The sequence below is a fragment of the Urocitellus parryii genome, chromosome 1, assembly GCF_045843805.1.
Source record: "Urocitellus parryii isolate mUroPar1 chromosome 1, mUroPar1.hap1, whole genome shotgun sequence".
NCBI lineage: Eukaryota > Metazoa > Chordata > Mammalia > Rodentia > Sciuridae > Urocitellus > Urocitellus parryii.
The window spans coordinates 121696001-121715408 of record NC_135531.1 but is presented as its reverse complement, the minus strand read 5'-3'; the positions used below and the strand labels follow the sequence as shown (position 1 = coordinate 121715408).

The 19408-nt window shown below is 35.0% G+C and overlaps 1 protein-coding gene across 1 annotated transcript; it reads right to left on the bottom strand.

The window, feature by feature from the left end:
- Positions 1–5216: 5216 nt before the first annotated feature.
- Positions 5217–16467, bottom strand: Tmed7 (transmembrane p24 trafficking protein 7). The gene is made up of 3 exons (XM_026415476.2): positions 15983–16467; positions 11309–11554; positions 5217–7944 (listed from the first exon to the last, which is right to left on the bottom strand). Exons 1-3 carry the CDS (start codon positions 16175–16177, stop codon positions 7708–7710), a joined length of 678 nt encoding a protein of 225 aa, XP_026271261.1. The 5' UTR covers positions 16178–16467; the 3' UTR covers positions 5217–7707.
- Positions 16468–19408: the final 2941 nt, after the last annotated feature.

Below are 19408 nucleotides of genomic sequence, written 5' to 3'. Positions count from 1 at the left end.
ATCTGAAACCATAAGTCAAAATAAATGTTTTTTCCTCTAAGTTGTTGTTTTTTTTTTTTTTAAAGAGAGAGAGAGAGAGAGAGAGAGAGAGAGAGAGAGAGAGAGAGAGAATTTTTAATATTTATTTTTTAGTTCTCGGCGGATACAACATCTTTGTATGTGGTGCTGAGGATCCAACCCGGGCCGCACGCATGCCAGGCGAGCACGCTACCGCCTGAGCCACATCCCCAGCCCTCTCTAAGTTGTTTTTAATGGGATATTTTGGTCAGCAACAAAAAGCTGACTTAACACAGTTGGTTTAATAGTAGGAAGCCAATTTATATAACTGGCCCCATTAAAAGAATAAAGGCAGAAAAAACATGATTTTTCTCAAAATATATAGTAAGAAGTTTTGATGAAACTCAACCTGACTTATGATGATTAAAAAACTTCTCAAACGTAGAAGAGACATTTCTAAATTTAATAAAAAGATTTTAAAATGCTTGCTTACAGGATAACTTAAAAGCATTCTCAGAGAATAGAAGGAAAACAGGCATGCTTATTAAAATCAGTTCTATTCAATATTGTGCTGGAGGTCCCTGCAAATGAAATTTCACAAGAAAAAAAGATGCGAGAACAGAAAGACGAATAAATTCGTTACTACTTGTAGATGAAACACACTTTTATATATAAAGTCAAAGGAATCTACAGATAAATTACTAGAATCTGTAAGAGAATTTGGCAAGGTTGCTGAATAGTAAAGTCAATTAAAAAACTGTATTTAAATATATCAACAACAAAAATAAAAAACTTAAAAGATACCATTTTTAAGCCAAATATGGTGCCATAACCTGTAATCTCAGCTACTCAGGAAGATAGATCAGGAAGATAACATGTTTGAGGTCAGCTTGGTCAACTTAGTGAGACCTTGTCTCAAAATTTAAAAGAAATTTTTAAAAAAGGCTGTGGGGTATAGCTCAGTGGTAGAGTGCTTGCTTAGCATGTACAAGGCCATAAGTTCCATTCCTAGCAGGACAGAGGGGTAAAAAAAGTAAGGGCAAGATAACATTTATAACAGCATCAAAAAATATGAAGAATTAAGAAAACAAGATTGATTTAATGAAATACATGAACTTCTTCTATGAAGAAAATCATAAAACTTTATCGGAATTTAAGAAAGACTTTAACTCTGGAATGATTACACATTAGTTCACCAGAAAATGCACTATTATAAACTGAAAATTGTTCACAGACCAAATATATTCCAATCATAATCTTAACAGATTTATATTCTTTAGTTGAAAGTTGATGTACTAATGGTAGAATTTGTACAAAACTGCAAAGGACTGCTGGTAGTCAAAATCTTGAAGAACAAGGTCTAGAAAGACTTGTTTTTACCAATAACATTCCAAATAAAATTCAAGCTATCTAATTTTTAAAAATGGCCAAATGGTTTGGACAGGATTTGTCTAGAGAGAAAATCCAAAGGATGTGGAGATACTTAATTCAAAGAAATGCAAATTAAATAAGGAGTTACATGTTAAATATTCATCATTTGCAATGCTTGGGTCCAGAAGTATTTCAGACTTGGGAATTTCTTGAATTTTGAAATATTTGAATAGGTTTTACTATTTACAAATCTTTAATCAGAAATCTGAAATGTCTCAAAATTAATAAGCGTTTGAGTGATAGTGCATTTCAGATGTTCAGATCAGGAATTTACCCATTACATGTCCAGAGGATTTTTTTTTAAGTTTTATAGTCTGACAATACCAAATGTGGAATTTTCTAACACTAGTTGTGCAAATATTGACATATAACTATTTTGGAAAAGTTAGGTATTACTTAGTAAAGTTGAAGAAACACATATCCATCCATTCCATTCCTAGATGTATTCTCAAGGTCCTATGCATGTACAATAGAACTTATATACAAGGATGTTCACAGTGGCTTTGTTCATAATAGTAAAAAACTTGGGAACAATACAAATGCCATTACAGTAGAAGACACATATAAGCTTGGTATATTACTAAGATGGACTACTACCAGTGAAGAAAACAAATCACAGCCACAGCACAAACATGAATGCCACAGTTTGGATGTGCTTGGTCTATCATGGGGCAGAATCTTTTAAGAGGTGGGTTACTGAGTAATTGGGCCATTGGGTGCACTGAACTGGAGATAAGATAGTTTTTGTGGGACTCCTGTTAGTTCTAGCAAGAATGGGCTATTATAAAAATAATAAAAAGCAAGATTGTCTTCTCTTTGATGTCTGGCTTCCTGTCTCTCAGTATGATTTATCCCTCTGACAAATACTCCAGCAACGGTTTCTCAAGTATGATTATTTAATCTGGATCTTTAAACCTTCAAAACTGTGAGCTAAATAAACTTCTTTTAAAACACCCAGTTTCAGGTACACAAGTAAGACAAAGTTAGCTAATACAACAAATGACTCTCAATGTTGACAGAGTCATAAAATGTGTAACATTCTACTTATTAAATAGAATGTAACATTTTAAAGGAATGCAGATATCAATCAGCATACTCAAAAGTGCAGTCTAGACAACACTGATCAGTGAACTATTATAGGCTGATGAAAAGTTAAGTATGTTAAGAAGTAAACATTAAGAAACACTGAATAATCTGACATTGCTAATACCTAACTTGCCTCTGCAAGAGTTTGTCATGGTTTGGAAATTTTTTTAACAAAATATGTGAGAACTACGTAACAGGTAAAAAATACATAGAAAAATAAGGAAATTATTTTCATTACCAGAACAATGAGTATCTCTAGATTCACAGGTGTCACCAGGAAAGCATAGGCAGGTTTCTAAGGTACTCATAAAATTTTATTTTTTAACCTGAGAATTGCATATGAATGTAATTCATAATTTTCTCTTTAAATTGTATATGTATTGACAGATTTCAAAGTTCTAAAAGTTTGAAAATTTGTTATATATAATATCAATTTATTTAAAAATGTTTGCAAAAATCTATAAAAAGAGCTGAACTATTCCAAAATGAGTGGTGAAATTTTATTCTCTAAACCATTATCAAATTCTTACGTTGGTGCCTTTTCTTTTTTAAATAGTAGTGATCACCAGTAATTATCAGTGCTGAAAACAGATTATACCAGACAAGTGCTACTTCTAAAAAATTTGGATCTCAGGAGGAAATCTGATTCCTGGCTGGGGATATAGCTCAGTTGGTAGAGTGCTTGCCTTGCATGCACAAGGCCCTGGGTTCAATCTCCAGCACTACAAAAAAAAAAAAAAAAAAAAAAAAAAGGAAAAAGAAAAAAATGATTCCTAATGATACTATCTGTGGATAGAAAAATGTGGACTGAAACACAGAATAACATCCCTGTATTTTCCTCCAGAATATGGATTCCAAGATGAAGTTACTTAAGAGATCAAACATCACCTCCATTGTTGTTAATAAGCTTTCCAATCTGTAGTAACAGGAACTGGATAATACTCCATGAATAAATAAGAAATTAAACAGCTCATGGACTGGCATAGCCACACAACCATTGGTGTCCCTTGTGGAATGTGAAGTTAAACTCATTAAAGAATAAGTCTTTTGATCTATCTATTCTCTTCTTCCTCTAGAAGCTTTGAAATACCTTGGACCCCTAAAGTCCATTCTGCTCTAATACTTTAGTTATATTAGTTGTTCACACAGCTAACCTAACATAACCCAAGTTATGTTCCTAAAGGTCAGACTATCTTCATTTTTTAAACTTCTAGCAGACTATGTTGGTGATAAACATCTAAACACTTTCATATTAGTGTCACAGATTAAGAACCATATAAATAGATGCCACATTAAGAACATAACTGAAGGCTGGGGATTTAGTGTCACAGATTAAGAACCATATAAATAGATGCCACATTAAGAACATAACTGAAGGCTGGGGATGTGGCTCAAGCGGTAACGCGCTCGCTTGGCGTGCGGCCAGGGTTCAATCCTCAATACCACATACAAGGATGTTGTGTCTGCTGAAAACTAAAAAGTAAATAAATATTAAAAAAAAATAACTGAAGCTTTAGAATTGGACTGATGAGAAAGATAGTTACTCAGATAGTTACACAGTGCTTGTGTGAGACATCCATCCTATATGTTTAATAAATATATTTCATTCTTATTATACTGAAGCAGATGAAAACATGGAAACAGTTGATAAAATCACTTGTGCAAGTTCATACAATCATGATTCAACTCCTAAGCACTGAACCTCTATGACAGATTTATCCAAATTGGTATTTAGGCAATCCTGTATAGGGGCTGAGAAAGAAGGGCTCTGGAGACTGACTAATGAACTAAGGTTCATTTCAGACTCTGCTAATATCTGTGTAATATGAGATTTTGTAACATCTATGTCTCAGATTCTTGATATACTAATTCATAAGATTAGTGCAAAAAGGAAATGTATAAGTAAGTAAAATACTTAGTGTAGCACCTAGCCCAGGGTAAGCATTCAACAAATGTTAACCTATATTTACTATCATTTCCTTGCTATTTTTGCAGAGCTGTGCCTAGGAACCAGATATTTTCACCTGGTTGCATTATAAAGGAAAAGGGGGAAAAACATAATAAATGCTCCTGGATGTTATACAACTTAATTTACTTAAAAATTTAAGAATCTTTCAGAGCAATTGATGGCCTGTGTCTTTCACCCATATAGACTTTCAATAAGAAATGCAAAGAGTAGATACAAAATGAGGCAATGTGCATCTTTAACTGTCTTTCTTGGTTAGTCCCTCAGAGAGCTTAATGAAATACCAAATAAATGATTACTCTTGTTACAGAACTACTCCAAAGTGTGTGTTTATAAGGAGCTTTAGAAAGATTTAAATCCTGACAGAAACAAGTGAAGTCAGTTTGCTGAAAGATTCTTTTATTCTATGAGAAAATGATGGGTGCAATTCCGTGGATCCAACATCTGTTAACTTAGAGAAATTATTTTTTTCTTTTAAAAAGTAAATGAAAAACCCCTTTGAATTATTTATATATTAATTTAATTTTTGAAAACAAAATTCATAGGGTCCGATTTGTCCTATTCAACTATAAATGCTATATATGTTTACAAACCAAAAGAAAACGGATAGTACAGACATTTCAATGAAATCTTTCAAAGAATAAAACTGCTTTTCAATCCATTGTATTTTCAAAACTGATTATCATCAAGCCCAGATGAAAGCTGTAAACCAAAAACCATGTTTCTTTAATAGAAAAAAGAATGTACAGAATAAAGTAACATTTTAAAATGTATCTTCGCTCAGTTGAAATTTTAGTATAAACCTGTGTATCAAGTCGCTTCCCATTATTTATTCTACTTTAAAAATATATACAACTATCATATTCAAATATGTATTCTGAGTCATATGTCCAAACATAAATATTTGGGAAATTCAAACTGCTGCAACAAATTATGAAAGAATTAAAGAAAAAAAATGAGCTGCAGACTATGTAGTAGGAGGAAGAAAATAAAATGTTATTTAGCATTTATGTCTTGGGTAAGTATTTTTAAATTTATATTTACATACCCAGTTAATTAGATAGCTGTCAAAATTTAGCCAGCTACGGAGAGATTAGACTAAGACTCAACTATTTTCAACAAGATAACAGGGGTGATTTCAAAAACTTTAATATATCTCAATAGTTCCATCAAAAATGGTGATGATAGTCTGATATCATGAAGTTCGGAGAGGCACAGGTTAAATGAGTGCACTATCTATGCCAAACTTGGCAAGATCTATACCTGACTCTGTTTAATTATGGTGTAAGTGTCAAAGCCAATAGAGTCCATGGGCAACCAGAAAATGTCATTTTATATATATCCATACTTATCAATCACATTAACATTAGTGCTCAAAACTTCTATATCTAAACATGAAGGGATGCTTATAAAGCTGAAGGACGACTTTGACACAAGAACCGGAATAAAAATAAATCTGCAAAACTTCTCTTCTTAATCCATTGATAAATTTTGTTTAAGGAATAGCTACTTGGTCTTTTAAGAATATTAAAGGGTTGAAAACATGTTCACCCCTTGCTACACTGTGACATCTGATATTAGCAAGCATGATAACTTCATTTTGTTCTTACATGCAGAAGTGTGTGTGTGTATATATATATATACTTATATATATACTTATATACATATATAAGTATTTATATGTGTGTGTGTATATATATATATACTTATATATACTTATATACATATATAAGTATTTATATGTGTGTGTGTATATATATATATGCATTTTAAGTCATCTTAGAATTAAGAGTAGCATCTAGTCAGTAATGGTTAAGTGACTAGAACTGTTATTCAATCAATGTTCTATGGTATCACATATCAAAGTCTACAATATGACAGTCTTGTTTAGTAGTTATCACTTTGGGTGAAGAAGGGAGGCACAGAAGAAAAACAATTGCAATTTTTGTTTTTTAAACACCAGAAAATCCTTAAATAGCTACACAATTTTGCATTGTCTTGTATTCTATTCTGAAATATTTGGAAAAAAGTCTTTATTTCAATAAGCTTAATCCATACATGTTATAAGATACAAACAGTCTAAAACCTATATTGTAAAGAATGAGCTATTTCTCATTAAATGAAGATCAATAAAAATTATTAAATAGAACACACACATAGCATTCTCAATTTTTAAATCATTCTAGGGTTGCTAACCAGAGATTATAGAAACAAAATGTGTAAGACAAAAATGAAAGCAAAGATAGAAAAAAAAAAAAACCTAACTTTTCAGTGCATCACACCTATGAGGATAAAATATATGGCACTTATGTGATACTAAATTACAATTGTCAATTTAAGCTGGAAATGACTTGAAGACATTAAAGCCACAAAAGGGTAGGTACTAGTCAATTAAACTTTTTTCTTAGTAAAAGCACTGGAAATGTAATGAGTGCAGATAACGCACTACAAATTTTCCTGTTTCATTTGCCCCCACTGTAGTGTCTCAAATTATTCTACCATTACAACATTCTCATTTTTAAAATAAACTCTATTTTGCTATAGAAACCACTGTCTGCAGTGTAAGAATGCCTTTATATAAAAAAGAAAACCATATATAGAGCTAGTTATAAATCACAGAATAAACCCCAAAACAAAAATCTGATATTTTTACAAGCTAGTGAGAAATAAATTATACCATGATATATCAATTAAAAATTGTATCAATGTTAACTAACATTTCTATGGTAGATTTTTCCCCCCATAAAATTAAGCAGTGCAGAATAGGGCTTGGGCTACAGTTAATCACATTTGGTTTTCTTAAAAACAACTTTATTCACTATAAACAATTTAAAGGCAGTTTTCTCCCTCCATAACACATGTAGAGATTAAATTTAAGGTTTTTAAAATATCAACTACCTATAAGAAAAGTACTTTTAAATGGCTAAAAGGAATCAAAATATCAAAGTTTAGTGTGTGAAGAGTAGATACAAACAACCAAGAAAAAAAAGTAGGTCATTGGTGTTGAGTATTTAACATGAATAGCCCAAAGTAAGTTCCAAAGTTTTTCCATCTTTACAAATTAAAAAAGGTGTCCTTTCCACAGTTTGGGGATATGCATTGTACATCTCTCCCAACAATTGCATGAGTAAAATTTTTAAATGTTGCCAATATTAAGTTCTTCAGTACCTAAAATTAGAGGACAGCAATATTACAGTGGCAATGGTGCATCAATTCTTAAAAAGTAGTTATGATCCAACACGAGTTGTGGTGGTTCTTTTATCTGAGAAAAAGCTTTTCAGAAGAAATACCTGCCCTATGCTAACCACCAGAAGAATGAGGGCTTCCCCTACTGACCAATAGGCCACTCTTGTATTTAGATCTTCTGCTCGACTTCGGCCTTGAGCTTCTCTCAATCGGAAATGAGTCTGATAGTCAATGACAGACTTGAGAGCTTCATGAATGGAAACACAGGCAGACTCCATCTAAAGAGAAATATTTTCAGTTAGTATATTTAGTACTTTCTATACACTCCATATCTAGCATATTCATTTTAACTTTCAATCTCAATTCCTCATTATATTAACAATCTCATAAACTGGCACTCACTCTTTCACTCACTTTTACCTCAGCTGTCCTGGCAATGTAACCCTTCTATTCATTCCCCCAACGACCAACTGTAAGCCTAGAGATACTATGAAGCAGTTGTCTATCCCTAACACAGGTGTGGTGTTAGTAAGGTGGTACACTGAATACTAAGTTAACAACCAGAAATACTTACCAGCTAAGGTTGGTAGCTATAGACTTCCAAGCTCAAATTCTTCAAAGAATTAGGAAGAATAGCATAAAAACAGATTGAGTTCATCAAAGTTATTTGAAATATTTGTGTCTAATTTTTTTATACCAGGGTTTAATATTTCTTTTATTGCTTAAAACTGTAATCCAGTGATGAAACACGTACTTTATTACTAATTTATTTCACAAATCATGTATTAAGAATTAAAAAAAAAATCTGAATTTGCCTTAATTCTAATTAAGGTATGCAGAGATGAGAAAGTAATTTAAACATTTATTAAAGTTCTACCAATGAAAGTATGAAAGGAATAATTATAAAAATTCAATTAAAGGTGCTTTAAAAATGTGAGAAAGTATAATGTTGACAAATTGGATTTATCTATTAGAATATTCATATGTTTTTGTTATTCTTGATCTGTTGAGGTCCCTAGGAATAAAAAATTACCAAAACTGTTCTAAAACAAGTAACCTCTAAGGACAGAGAAAGAGGTGCTTCTAGCATTTCTTTGCTTTCTATGAATTCTCAAAATGAAATGTAGTTCAAGGGTTCTGCACTTGGCAAGTACACATAAAAGCAAGGATTTGACACAAATTCAGAATGTGTAAAATCCTTCTGAATCCTCTCCAGGAATTTGGATTAAGAACTGCCAGAGTAGAGAAATATCACAGACATTAAGGAACTAAGTTACATGAATTCATCTAATTTTTGAGATGTGCAGGATTTTTTTTTTTACACTTTGAAAGTGGAAATTTTCATACATATTCAAAAGTACAAAGAATAGTACAATGAACTCCATATCAGTAATTATTAACACATAGCTAATCTTGTTTCATCTATATTCTCCCCACCTATTTTCTTCAATCATTTTAAGCAAATCCCACATATTTTATCATTGCAGCTACAAATATTTTTACACTTCAGTTCTAAAAGATAACACTTAAAAAAAAAACTCAAAAATAACTCCAATGGCATTACACATAATTAAAAATAGTTCTAGCAAGTCAATAAATGCAAATTTGCTTTCAAATTTCCTCTAATATCTCAAAGTTATTTTCAAACTGGAGTTCAAATAAGGTGAACACCTACAGACATTTGGCTGATAAGTTTTTAAAGTTTCTTTAACCTTTAGTTTCTTTTCCCTTGTTATCTATTTGTTGAAGAAACTGGGTAGAGAACCTATGGTATTTCCCACTTCCTGGATTCTGCTGATTGCATTCCCATGATGTTCTCTTATCTTCTGTAATTACTGAAAATTGACAGGTGGAGTTGGAGACTTGATGGAATTTAGGTGTAATGTTCTGAACAGGGAACTCCTCATAATATTGTATACTTCTTATAGCACATGATCACAATGCACATAATGTTGATTTTTTTCTCCACTGGAGAATGACCATTAGTTTTAAGTGATATCAGTTCAATTCATCCATTATAGAGTTTCTTATCAGCCTTTCATCTTATGATTTTAGCAGTGCCTGCCTATTCTAGATCTATTGTATTAATGGATAACAAATGGTGAGAATGAATTAATTCATTTATTTTCCACTTATTAGTTGAGATTTTTCTCAATTTTAAAGTATAAATAATTGCTATATGAGTAACCCTACTATATGAAATTTACTAGCTTTTTGAAAGTAGAAAAATGAGACAAAGATTAAAAATGTGATACGAATAAAGGAGGCTAAACTGCTTTACTGTCACTCATTTCCTATTTACCCGCTTAAGTTTATAGAATAGCTACTTTCTTATGTAAGTTAAAATTCACTAAAATATAGATATAGATTAAGCTATAAACAATAATTCCAAGGAAAAAATCAGTTTACTAAGCAAAGTGCCTTTCACACAGAATCCTAAAGAGAACTTTATAAAAATAAGAGCATTTGAATGTATCTTGTTAATGCTTACACTAGGTTTACGAATTAAAGCACATATAAAAATTTATACATTTTTCTAACTGCCTCTATCACCTGGATGTTAGCAAGAGACTCAATAGAATTTCTAAACTCAGAGTTTAACAAATACATGGCAAATAATTTCTTCTGATAACTCATTAAGTTACCTTTTAGATATAATCTAAGCTTATACTGTATTTGAACTGGAAATAAAACTTCTCATCACCTAAGCAATATCTACTCACTGGCTTTAAATTTCTTTCACTATCTTTCTCTTATTAACCTTTTTAAGAAATAAAATCAAATAACTATTATTAGATGATTTACAATTAATCTTCAACATTTTACCTTAAGTTATAGCAAATTTATTTTGAGTAAGTATGATATAGACTACTGTGTGGTATATTTACATATTAATTTAGGCATCATTTTGCTTCCTATTACACCAACCTACCAAGGTATTCACAGAAAATGCATCAGAAGGAGCCTTCCTAAGTTTCCTTTACTATTGATGTTTCTATCTTAGTGACTGTAATGGTTTAGATCTTAAATATTCCCCAAAAGTCCATAGGCTAAACGCTTGATTGCCACTCTATGGTGCTACTGGGAGGTGATGGAACCTTTAGGAGACAGGGGCTTAGTGGGAGGAAGTTAGGTCACCGGGACATGCCTTTGAAGGAGATATTGGGACCTATGTCCCTTACCCTTTTTCACTTTGCTTCCTAGCTGCCATAAGTAAGCAGCTTTGCTTTGCCAAGTGCTCCCAGTTATGATATTCTGTCTCTCCACATGCCCCCTCCCCCCAAAAATAGTACAGCCAGCAACCATGGAGAGAAATCTCTGAAACAGGGAGCTAATATAAACCTTTCCTCCTTTTATCTCAAGATATTTTGTTTCAACAATGGAAAAATAACAATAATCTCTTATTTTAATGCTTCTTCCTTTCTTTACACTTAAATGTTCATAAAAATCTTAACATTGGTTTTCTACATAAAATATGAAGTTGTCTGTGAAATGACTAATCTACCTTAAGAATTAAGTTTCAAAGATTGTGTTAAAATGTCAAAATTCTATGTTCACCAATGAATTCATGCATGATATTAAGTTACAATTTACTTCTTTCTTTTAAACATATCAACATTATTTTGCTAACTTTTAATTTACCTGGGTAAGAGCACTGACTCGGTTCTCACTAGGAAACAAAGGTGGGTCTTCTCCAACTTGAAAATCAAAATATACGGTTTTATGTGTGAAAGTAGAAAATTCATTGCTGAAGCAAAACTTATATGTTCCATTTTTGGAAGCTGTAAAGGTGAAACTATCATACTGTTTCTTCATCTCTTTGTATAACACTTTACCATCAGGATCTTCTAATCGACAATCTACATCATAATGACCACCAGTAATCACCTATGAGAGAGAGAAAAAAATCACTGCAACTCATAAGCTTGAGAAATTAGCCAGGTTTCCTGTTAAGAAGGCAATAAGGTTATGTATGGGCAAAGGACTTTCATTGTCAAAGACAATTTTACAGTTTTTAATTTTCATCAGTGGATGAAACTTGAAAGGAGATTTCAATTAAATTAAAGCTTTATAGAAATTGCCCTTTAAACTACTCAGACAACTGTGCTAGTAAATATGAATCGAACATATCGCTTAATTTAGAAAGAAGTGATGAGGAAGAGGCATTAGGTTTGAGAGTTCCTAACTACCATGAGCCTAGGTGAACAAGCTTGTTGTTTTTAAGCTTCAACTCTCCTGGTTAACATAATATTTACATTCTACATCCTTATAACAAAGAGGTCAAATCTGGACTTCAAAGAAAGATCTGCTATTTATGTGACCTTTCATCACTGAAGAGAGGTGACAACTAATTGAACTATGTTACAGGATCATTTGATAATAAAATTATGTACTTAGGGAATTGTAAAAATATGTAAACATTAACATACATATGAAATATTTTGAGATTAAAAAAGTGTCTCATCAACTGGGCATTTATCCCGCCCCCAGAAAGTTAATAATCTTTTCTCCAGGCAAAAATAATGACTTCATTTTGATATAATCAATTATTCATCCTCAATCATTGTATTCTGAGTAATCAAATACATACATAAAAACTGTATAGTATCAAAACTGATCATTACTCTACCTTTCTTTCATCACACTTTAAACAAACAAATAATCCTATTCCAGTTAATAGTACCTTTTTAAACCTCTCTGGTCACCTATGATTGGAACTGCAGATCATCCTAAACTTAAGTGTTCCTACCTGTCCAAACAATGACAGAAATTTCTTGATCTTACTGCCTCTTTCAAATTTGTCCCATTCCTAACCACAATACGCTGTTGTTATAATTTCCTAAAAGGTTTTCCCACAATCTAATCTCTTCTCCCCCTAACTCTGGGTTTTTTGCTTTGGCCTTACTCCCATTTGGGGCTGTAATATAGCAGGGGCTATGTTGTCCTTGCACTTAGTACTCATTTAAAAACCTTTTGACAATTCACATGGCCTACCAAAAATCCAAACCTGTTTAACGGTGTACCATTCTCCTGTTCCTCCTGTAGCCTTGGCATCTCTTTTGTTCATAACCTTGCTCGTTCTGTGTTCCTAAAATACCAGACTACCAGAAGTTCTCTGAACTTTTGCTTCACATCTGCACTGACAGTGGCATTTCAACAACACTTGTTTACTCAAGAATACTTATAGGATCCCAAATGACAATGCTTACAAATAGACAGTTTACTACAGGTAAAGAGTACAATACAAAACATCATTGCCAAAGGCTGTCTGGAGAGATCAGGTGTGGGCTCCTTTTCTTCCCCCTGTGAGGTCTGTAGTCAAGATCTCTCTCAGATCAGGAACTATTCTAAAGTGCAAACAATACCTCACTGCCAGGGAACCCAAAATAGAATGTAGGCTGGGTTTTTAAATACTGTTACATAGACAGGCATATTCTTACTAAGCAGACAGTCTCAATAATAGCCTTTGGCGGGGGAGGGGGCAGTCCTCAAAGAAACCCAGTGCAAATCATCTATCTTGTTGATATAAAAAAATAAAAAATGTTGACAAACTGATACAAATCACCCACAAAGCCCTGAGACCCACATTTACAAAGCAAAACTATTACTATTCAGTATATCGCAGTACCGCATACAAATTTTAGTGTAAGAGTTCAGGCTAATTTCAGGTCTGCTAGAACTCTCAGAAATACATCTGCCTAGAGTGCCCCTTTCTCCTTCCTCTGTCATATCATAGAGCATTTAAATTCTATTTATCCCTGTAGACTTAGCCAAACATCAGCTCCTCATTTAAATTTCCCTTGATGTTCCTTCTGCTCTCTGCCACACTTTTATTTTGGCATTTATATAACTCTAATTGTCTATGAAAGCTCTTTGAGGTCAAAGTAACTCTTATTGGGGCTGGGCATGTGGTTCAAGCGGTAGCGCACTCGCCTGGCATGCGTGTGGCCAGGGTTCGATCCTCAGCACCACATACAAACAAAGATGTTGTGTCTGCCAAAAACCAAAAAATAAATAAAATATTAAAAAAGTAACTCTTATCTTTGTGAGGTAATATAATAAAATAGTTAAAAGTTTAACTTGGGATTGTACAATTGATTCTGTTGCTTTTAAGTTTGGTGACTTTGGGTCTTATCCAATCTATGCCTGAGTCTCACCAATAAAACAAGAATAAAAACTCTATTTCACATCAAGATGTCCTGCTGGATGTGGTGGCACACACCTGTAATCCCAGCAGCTCAGAAGGCTGAGACAGGAGGATCATGAGTTCAAAGCCAGCCTCAGGGGAGGCTGGGGATATAGCTCTGTTGGTACAGTGCTTGCCTTGCGTGCACAAGGCCCTGGGTTCAATCCCCAGCACCACAAAACAAACAAACAAACAAACAAAAAAAACCCCAAAACAAAGCCAGCCTCAGCAATTTAGTGAGGCACTAAGCAACTCAGTGAGACCTTGTCTCTAAATAAAATACAAACTAGGCCTGGGATGTGGCTCAGTGGTTGAGTGCCCCGGAGTTCAATTCCTGGTAACCCCTCCAAAAAAAAAAAAAAAAGATTTCTTGAGAATTAACAAATACACCTTAACACTTGGCATACTATATACACATAACAGATGCTAATTTGTTAGCTCTTATAGCATCCTCAACATATAGACAACATCTATACATATATGCATTCAAGAAATGTTTATTAAATTCAAAATAAAGGAAATTTTAGCTTACACTTATAGTACAATTCCTGCTATCTTCTTTTTTGTCTCCTGGTCTTAATCCATAAAGTGAAGCAAGCCTAAGAGTTATCCTTAGCCTCTTCTCCCTCAAGCACTATAGCCAAATCATTACCAAGTCCTACTGATTTTACCTATTATTACATTATCTCCAATCCTTTCATTTTACTCCTTCCCCACTGCTACCACTCTAATCTAAGCCACTATCAGTTCTTGCCTGGACATCACAGTCTCCTCATTAGCCTTACAGGTCTTCTCTGAAACACCTTACCCACCCTTTCTACCTTACTTAAGTTATAATCCATGCATCCTATGTTGATCATATTTTCATTCCTCTATCCTACCTCAACATCACTGAACTACTTAAAACCCTCTGATGGCATCTCATATTGCTAAGTAAAACTAAAAAACCCAACATGACCAGCAAGGCTCTACATGTTCAGGCCCCTGCTGAACTCCCTTCCTCTGGCTCTTTATTCCTGACTATAATGACCTCTCTGTGGTTCTCAAATTCTCTAGGTTCACTCCTATCATAAGTTATTTCCATCTCTCTTATCAAAGTATTTACAACTCATTCTTAAAAGTTCACCATTAAAATTATTTTCTAAAGGAGCCTTCCATGATTCCAAAGACTAGATCACAAATTCCTTATTTCCTGCTCTTAAAATATACTAAACGGGGCACAGGGGCACAAGCCTGTAATTCAAACTTGCGAAGCAGGAAAATTGCCAAGTTCCAGGCCACAGCTTGGGAAACTTAGTAAGACCCTGTTTCAAAATAAAAAATAAAAAAGGAGGGGGATGTAGCTCAGGAATAGAGTGCCACTGGGTTCAATCCCCAGTACCACCACAGCAACAACAACACCAACACCAAAAACCAGGTTTGTGAATAGGCAGGTACTAATTAAAAAGGGTAGGATGAGAGGGGAATGAAAAAATGATGGCAGCAATCCTAAGTCATTTCTTTATCACCAGGACTTAACCCTCAATAGCTGCTAAAATGCTAAATGATGAGTGAAAATTGAAACATTAGATAGTTCTACTCAACTAAAGACATCACATTCTGTTGACTAAAGTTCCTTTTTTTTTTTTTTTAAAACACAATCCCAAAGATGAGAAGGGGCCTCTAATTTATTACCATTTTTTTCTACACCTTTTGCGGATGCTTCTAATGGAGTTCTTACAATGAGAGAAATGCTTAACCAAGAATCCTAATATCACCGGAAAAACTGAAAAACAATGAAATAAATACTGGCAGCACCTCAAATCCGATTAAAGTGGAGGTGTAAATTAGAGTGGGCGAAAGAAAGTTCAATAGGCTTTAAAATGAAGGACACAGAAGAATAGGCAAAAAAAGTCACAGCTAGCAGAAGCATTTCTGGAATTCACATATCTTAATATCCGGTCTTAAATGTCTCCTGTCCAAGGTTTAGAAAAGGAAAGCCAAATGCCCTGCATCAGCTACCTAGAGGTGATTCTTGAACTAGTCAAAGAACGGAGAAACGCGGACAGGAGGGAGGCACCCCTGCAGGTTACAGTCGCGACCCAGGAGCCGCGGCGAGTGGGGCGCGGGGCCTCTGAGGCCCGTGGTACCTGGAACTCGAGGGTGCACTTGGTGCCCTGTGCTATGTCCTCGTAGAAGCACTGCTTGGCGTTGTCCGGCAGCTCGAAGGTAATTTCGGAGGCGCCGCCGGGCCCCGTAACCAGCAGCAGTAGCAGCGCGAGAAGCCAGCAGCCCCAACTGCCCGCGGCAGCCGCCCAGCGTTGCGCAGACCCCGGCCGTGGCATCCCGAGACGGCGGCGGCCTCGACGGAGCTGCGCTGAGACGCGGGGTCAGGTCTGCGCGGAGTCACCGCGCGCCGCAGGCCTCAGTCCGAGGCGCCCTGAGAGGACGCACGCAAGATCCGTCTCGAGTACCAGGGAGGTGTGGGGTGACAGCAAGCCGCCGGATTCGGAAGAGGGGCGCGAAGGGGCTGGGCCACGGTCAAAGAACCACCCGGAGAGTAAGGAGAAAGCCTTCAGAGAAACAGCGGAAAAGGCCTGAGACGGCCGGAAATGGGAGTAAGGGCTTGAAGGGAAGGGGCGGGGCCTAAGGCACCTGCTCCAGCGACCCGGATGTGTTCTCAACGGAGGAAAGGCAGTGGAGTGTGTACGTGGAAGCCCAGGAGGCGTCCGCGGTGCCTCCGCTGCAACTCGGGACGAGGGGCGGGGCCATCGTAGTAAACGGGTGGGGCGGGGCCAAGAGAGGGCGTGGGGCCGACCATTGCGTTGGAGGTGCCGATCGGGGTACCACTGAACTTTCAGGAAACAAGTAATTATGTGCTACTAGGTTTTGAGTGTCAGGGAAGCTCTGAGTGAAGCTCTGAGACTGGTAGTAGAGCGCTTTGCAATTTGCAGAGTTTTCCTATAAGTAATAATTAATGTTTTAAGGACGTAGCCTGGCAAAGACTGCAGACTGCGAGGGTTCTAATTCTTGCTCTCTACCTCCTGGCCATCTAACCTTGGGCCGGTTGCTTAAACACTCAGCCTCAGTCTTTGTATCTGTTAAATGAGAATAATGATAGTACCTACTATAGAGGATTATTATAAGATTTCATTATTTGAAAAAAGCACCTGAAAGAGTGGTTGGCACATGGCAAGCATTAGATAAGCTTTTTAAAAATAAAAATAATCATTTATTGAGCATACCTATCATCAAGCACATTCCACTTTTCAAATAACCCAAACTAGTTAGTTATTAAGGATATATTTCTGATAAGGACCTTAAGGATCAAAAAAGTTGAGTAAAGTGACATATGATTATACCACTGGTTTGTGTTGGAGTGCTTATAAATTAATAGAAGGTAATGTTAATAATTGTACCTAACGTGTGCTATTTCTTAACAGTGCATTATACATTTTCTCATGCATTTTACACGAATTAGGTATAATTATTATTTAAATAAATGACCACTGTGGGCTCCAGTCATGAGAGGTTTGAGTAGAAGATTTTATGAGAAGGAAATAGCAGTAGATAGATTGGAGTCAGGCAGGGAAGTGAGGGTTGGGAGGTTGAAAAGTCAGTGAAGTTGGGCTGCTTCTTGGTCTGGGGCACCCATATTCTCTACGGTGGGGGAAAGAAGTAGAATATACCTGAAGTCAAAGTCCTTAGCTGCTGGGAGGCAATTTGGGCAAACAGATCTTGAGAACCAGGCCAGTAACAGAAGCATTATTAGTGTTGGGGAGTGGAAATAAGACTGAATTTGAAAATAGCAAATGTGGGTTCTATTTACTAACTGTGACCTTGAGCAAGTAACCTTGCTCTTTTAAAAGCTCTCAGTTTTTTTTCCTACATAAAATGGTGATACAAAGGAACTAGCAAAACAGAATGAATAAGATTAAAACAGTAATGTGATATAGATCACATATCCCTAAAAAGGCAAAAATTTTCAAGTATAGCACTACCAGATATCATTAAGCATATAGAGCAAAAAAATCTCTCTGTGCTGCTAGTGGAACAGTAAATTGGTACAATCATTTTGGAATGCAGTATGGCGTTATCTAATAAGTATAAAATATATATGTGTGTGTACACACATACACATATACACATATTTGAGAGAGTGAGAGAGAAAATTCACATGGAAATTCTACTTTACATATATTTTCGAGTGTATACTTTAGAGAAGTGTTTCTCGAAGTATCTTCTGAATACCCTTGGAGCCTCTCAAACCCTTTCAGAGGGTCTATAATTATCTGTGTGAGGCTGGATTTTTTATTACATGTGTCAGCTGAAACAACGTGTTATAACAGAGTGAATGTAAAAAGAGATAAGCACCTATCTTCTATGAATCTAGATGCAAGAGATTTATAAATATATAAAGTAATGTCTCTCTTCTCATTAAACTTATTTGGCAAATATAGCTATACTTCATTTTTAAATATGTTATTGGTGTATAAATATCTGTAATGGTTTGAACTGTATACTGCAAAAAAACATACATCCTAACTACTGTTTCTGTGAATGTGACCTTATTTAGAAGTAGGATTTTTGCAGATGTAGTTAAATTAAAAATTTCTAGATGAAATTTTTTGTGGATTTAGGGTGATCCTTGAATTTAATAACTGGTGTTCTTACACAAGAAAAGAGGGAGACTTAAGACACACAGAAACACTTGGGAAGAATGCCACATGAAGACAAAAGTTATGATGTGTGTGTAAGTCAGGAATACCAAAGATTGTCCACAGCCATCAGGAGTTAGGAAAGAGATTTGAAACAGCTTGTCCTTCAGAACTTCCAGAAGGAACCAACACTCATTATACTGTAATTTTGGAGTTTTGGCCTCCACAACTGTGAATGAATAAGTTTCTGTTGTTTTAAGCCATCAAGTTTGTGATTATTTGTTATGAGATTTTCAGGAAATAAATGTAATATGTAATGAATTAGATGTTATTTTACATGAATTATTCAATAAATACTTAGTTTAAATGTCTCAAAACTCAATAAGTTTTTCATTTTAAATGTATTAATTTTAAAACTTTTATTTTTTTTTTTATTTTTAAGGTACTGAGACTGAAAAATGTGAGAATCACTGCCTTAGAGAAACTCATGCATAGGTATACCAGGACACATATACAAGAACAGAGCCAAAGCCTTGTAATAGTCCTGCTATTTTGGATTGGAAGTGTCCCCCCAAAATGCATATTGTAAAATATACCAGTGTGGCACTTTTGGGAGATGGTGGAAACTAAGAGATAGGGCATACTGGGTGGTCTTCAGGTCATCAAGGGAATGTTCTCAAAGCAGATTGTGTGAGCCCAGACCCTTCCTCTTCCTCTTTCTTCTTTTTCCCCTGGCCATCACATGAGCAGTTTTGTTCTTCTATGTACTACTACTGTGCTGTACTATCTTGTTGAAGACCTAAATGAAACAGAACTAACCAATCATGGACTGGAGCCTCCAAAACGGAGCCAAAATAAATTTTTATTTTTATAAGTTGATTATTTCAGATATTTCTTACAGTGACCTTGTTAGCCAGG

Excerpts from the sequence above, each read along its gene's own strand:
- Tmed7 (XM_026415476.2), bottom strand. The coding sequence starts at position 16,177 with ATGCCACGGCCGGGGTCTGCGCAACGCTGGGCGGCTGCCGCGGGCAGT. Across the intron at positions 11,555-15,982 it reads AGTGCACCCTCGAGTTCCAG|GTGATTACTGGTGGTCATTA; the intron begins GTACCACGGGCC and ends TCTCTCTCATAG. Across the intron at positions 7,945-11,308 it reads GAGTCAGTGCTCTTACCCAG|ATGGAGTCTGCCTGTGTTTC; the intron begins GTAAATTAAAAG and ends ATTTCTCTTTAG.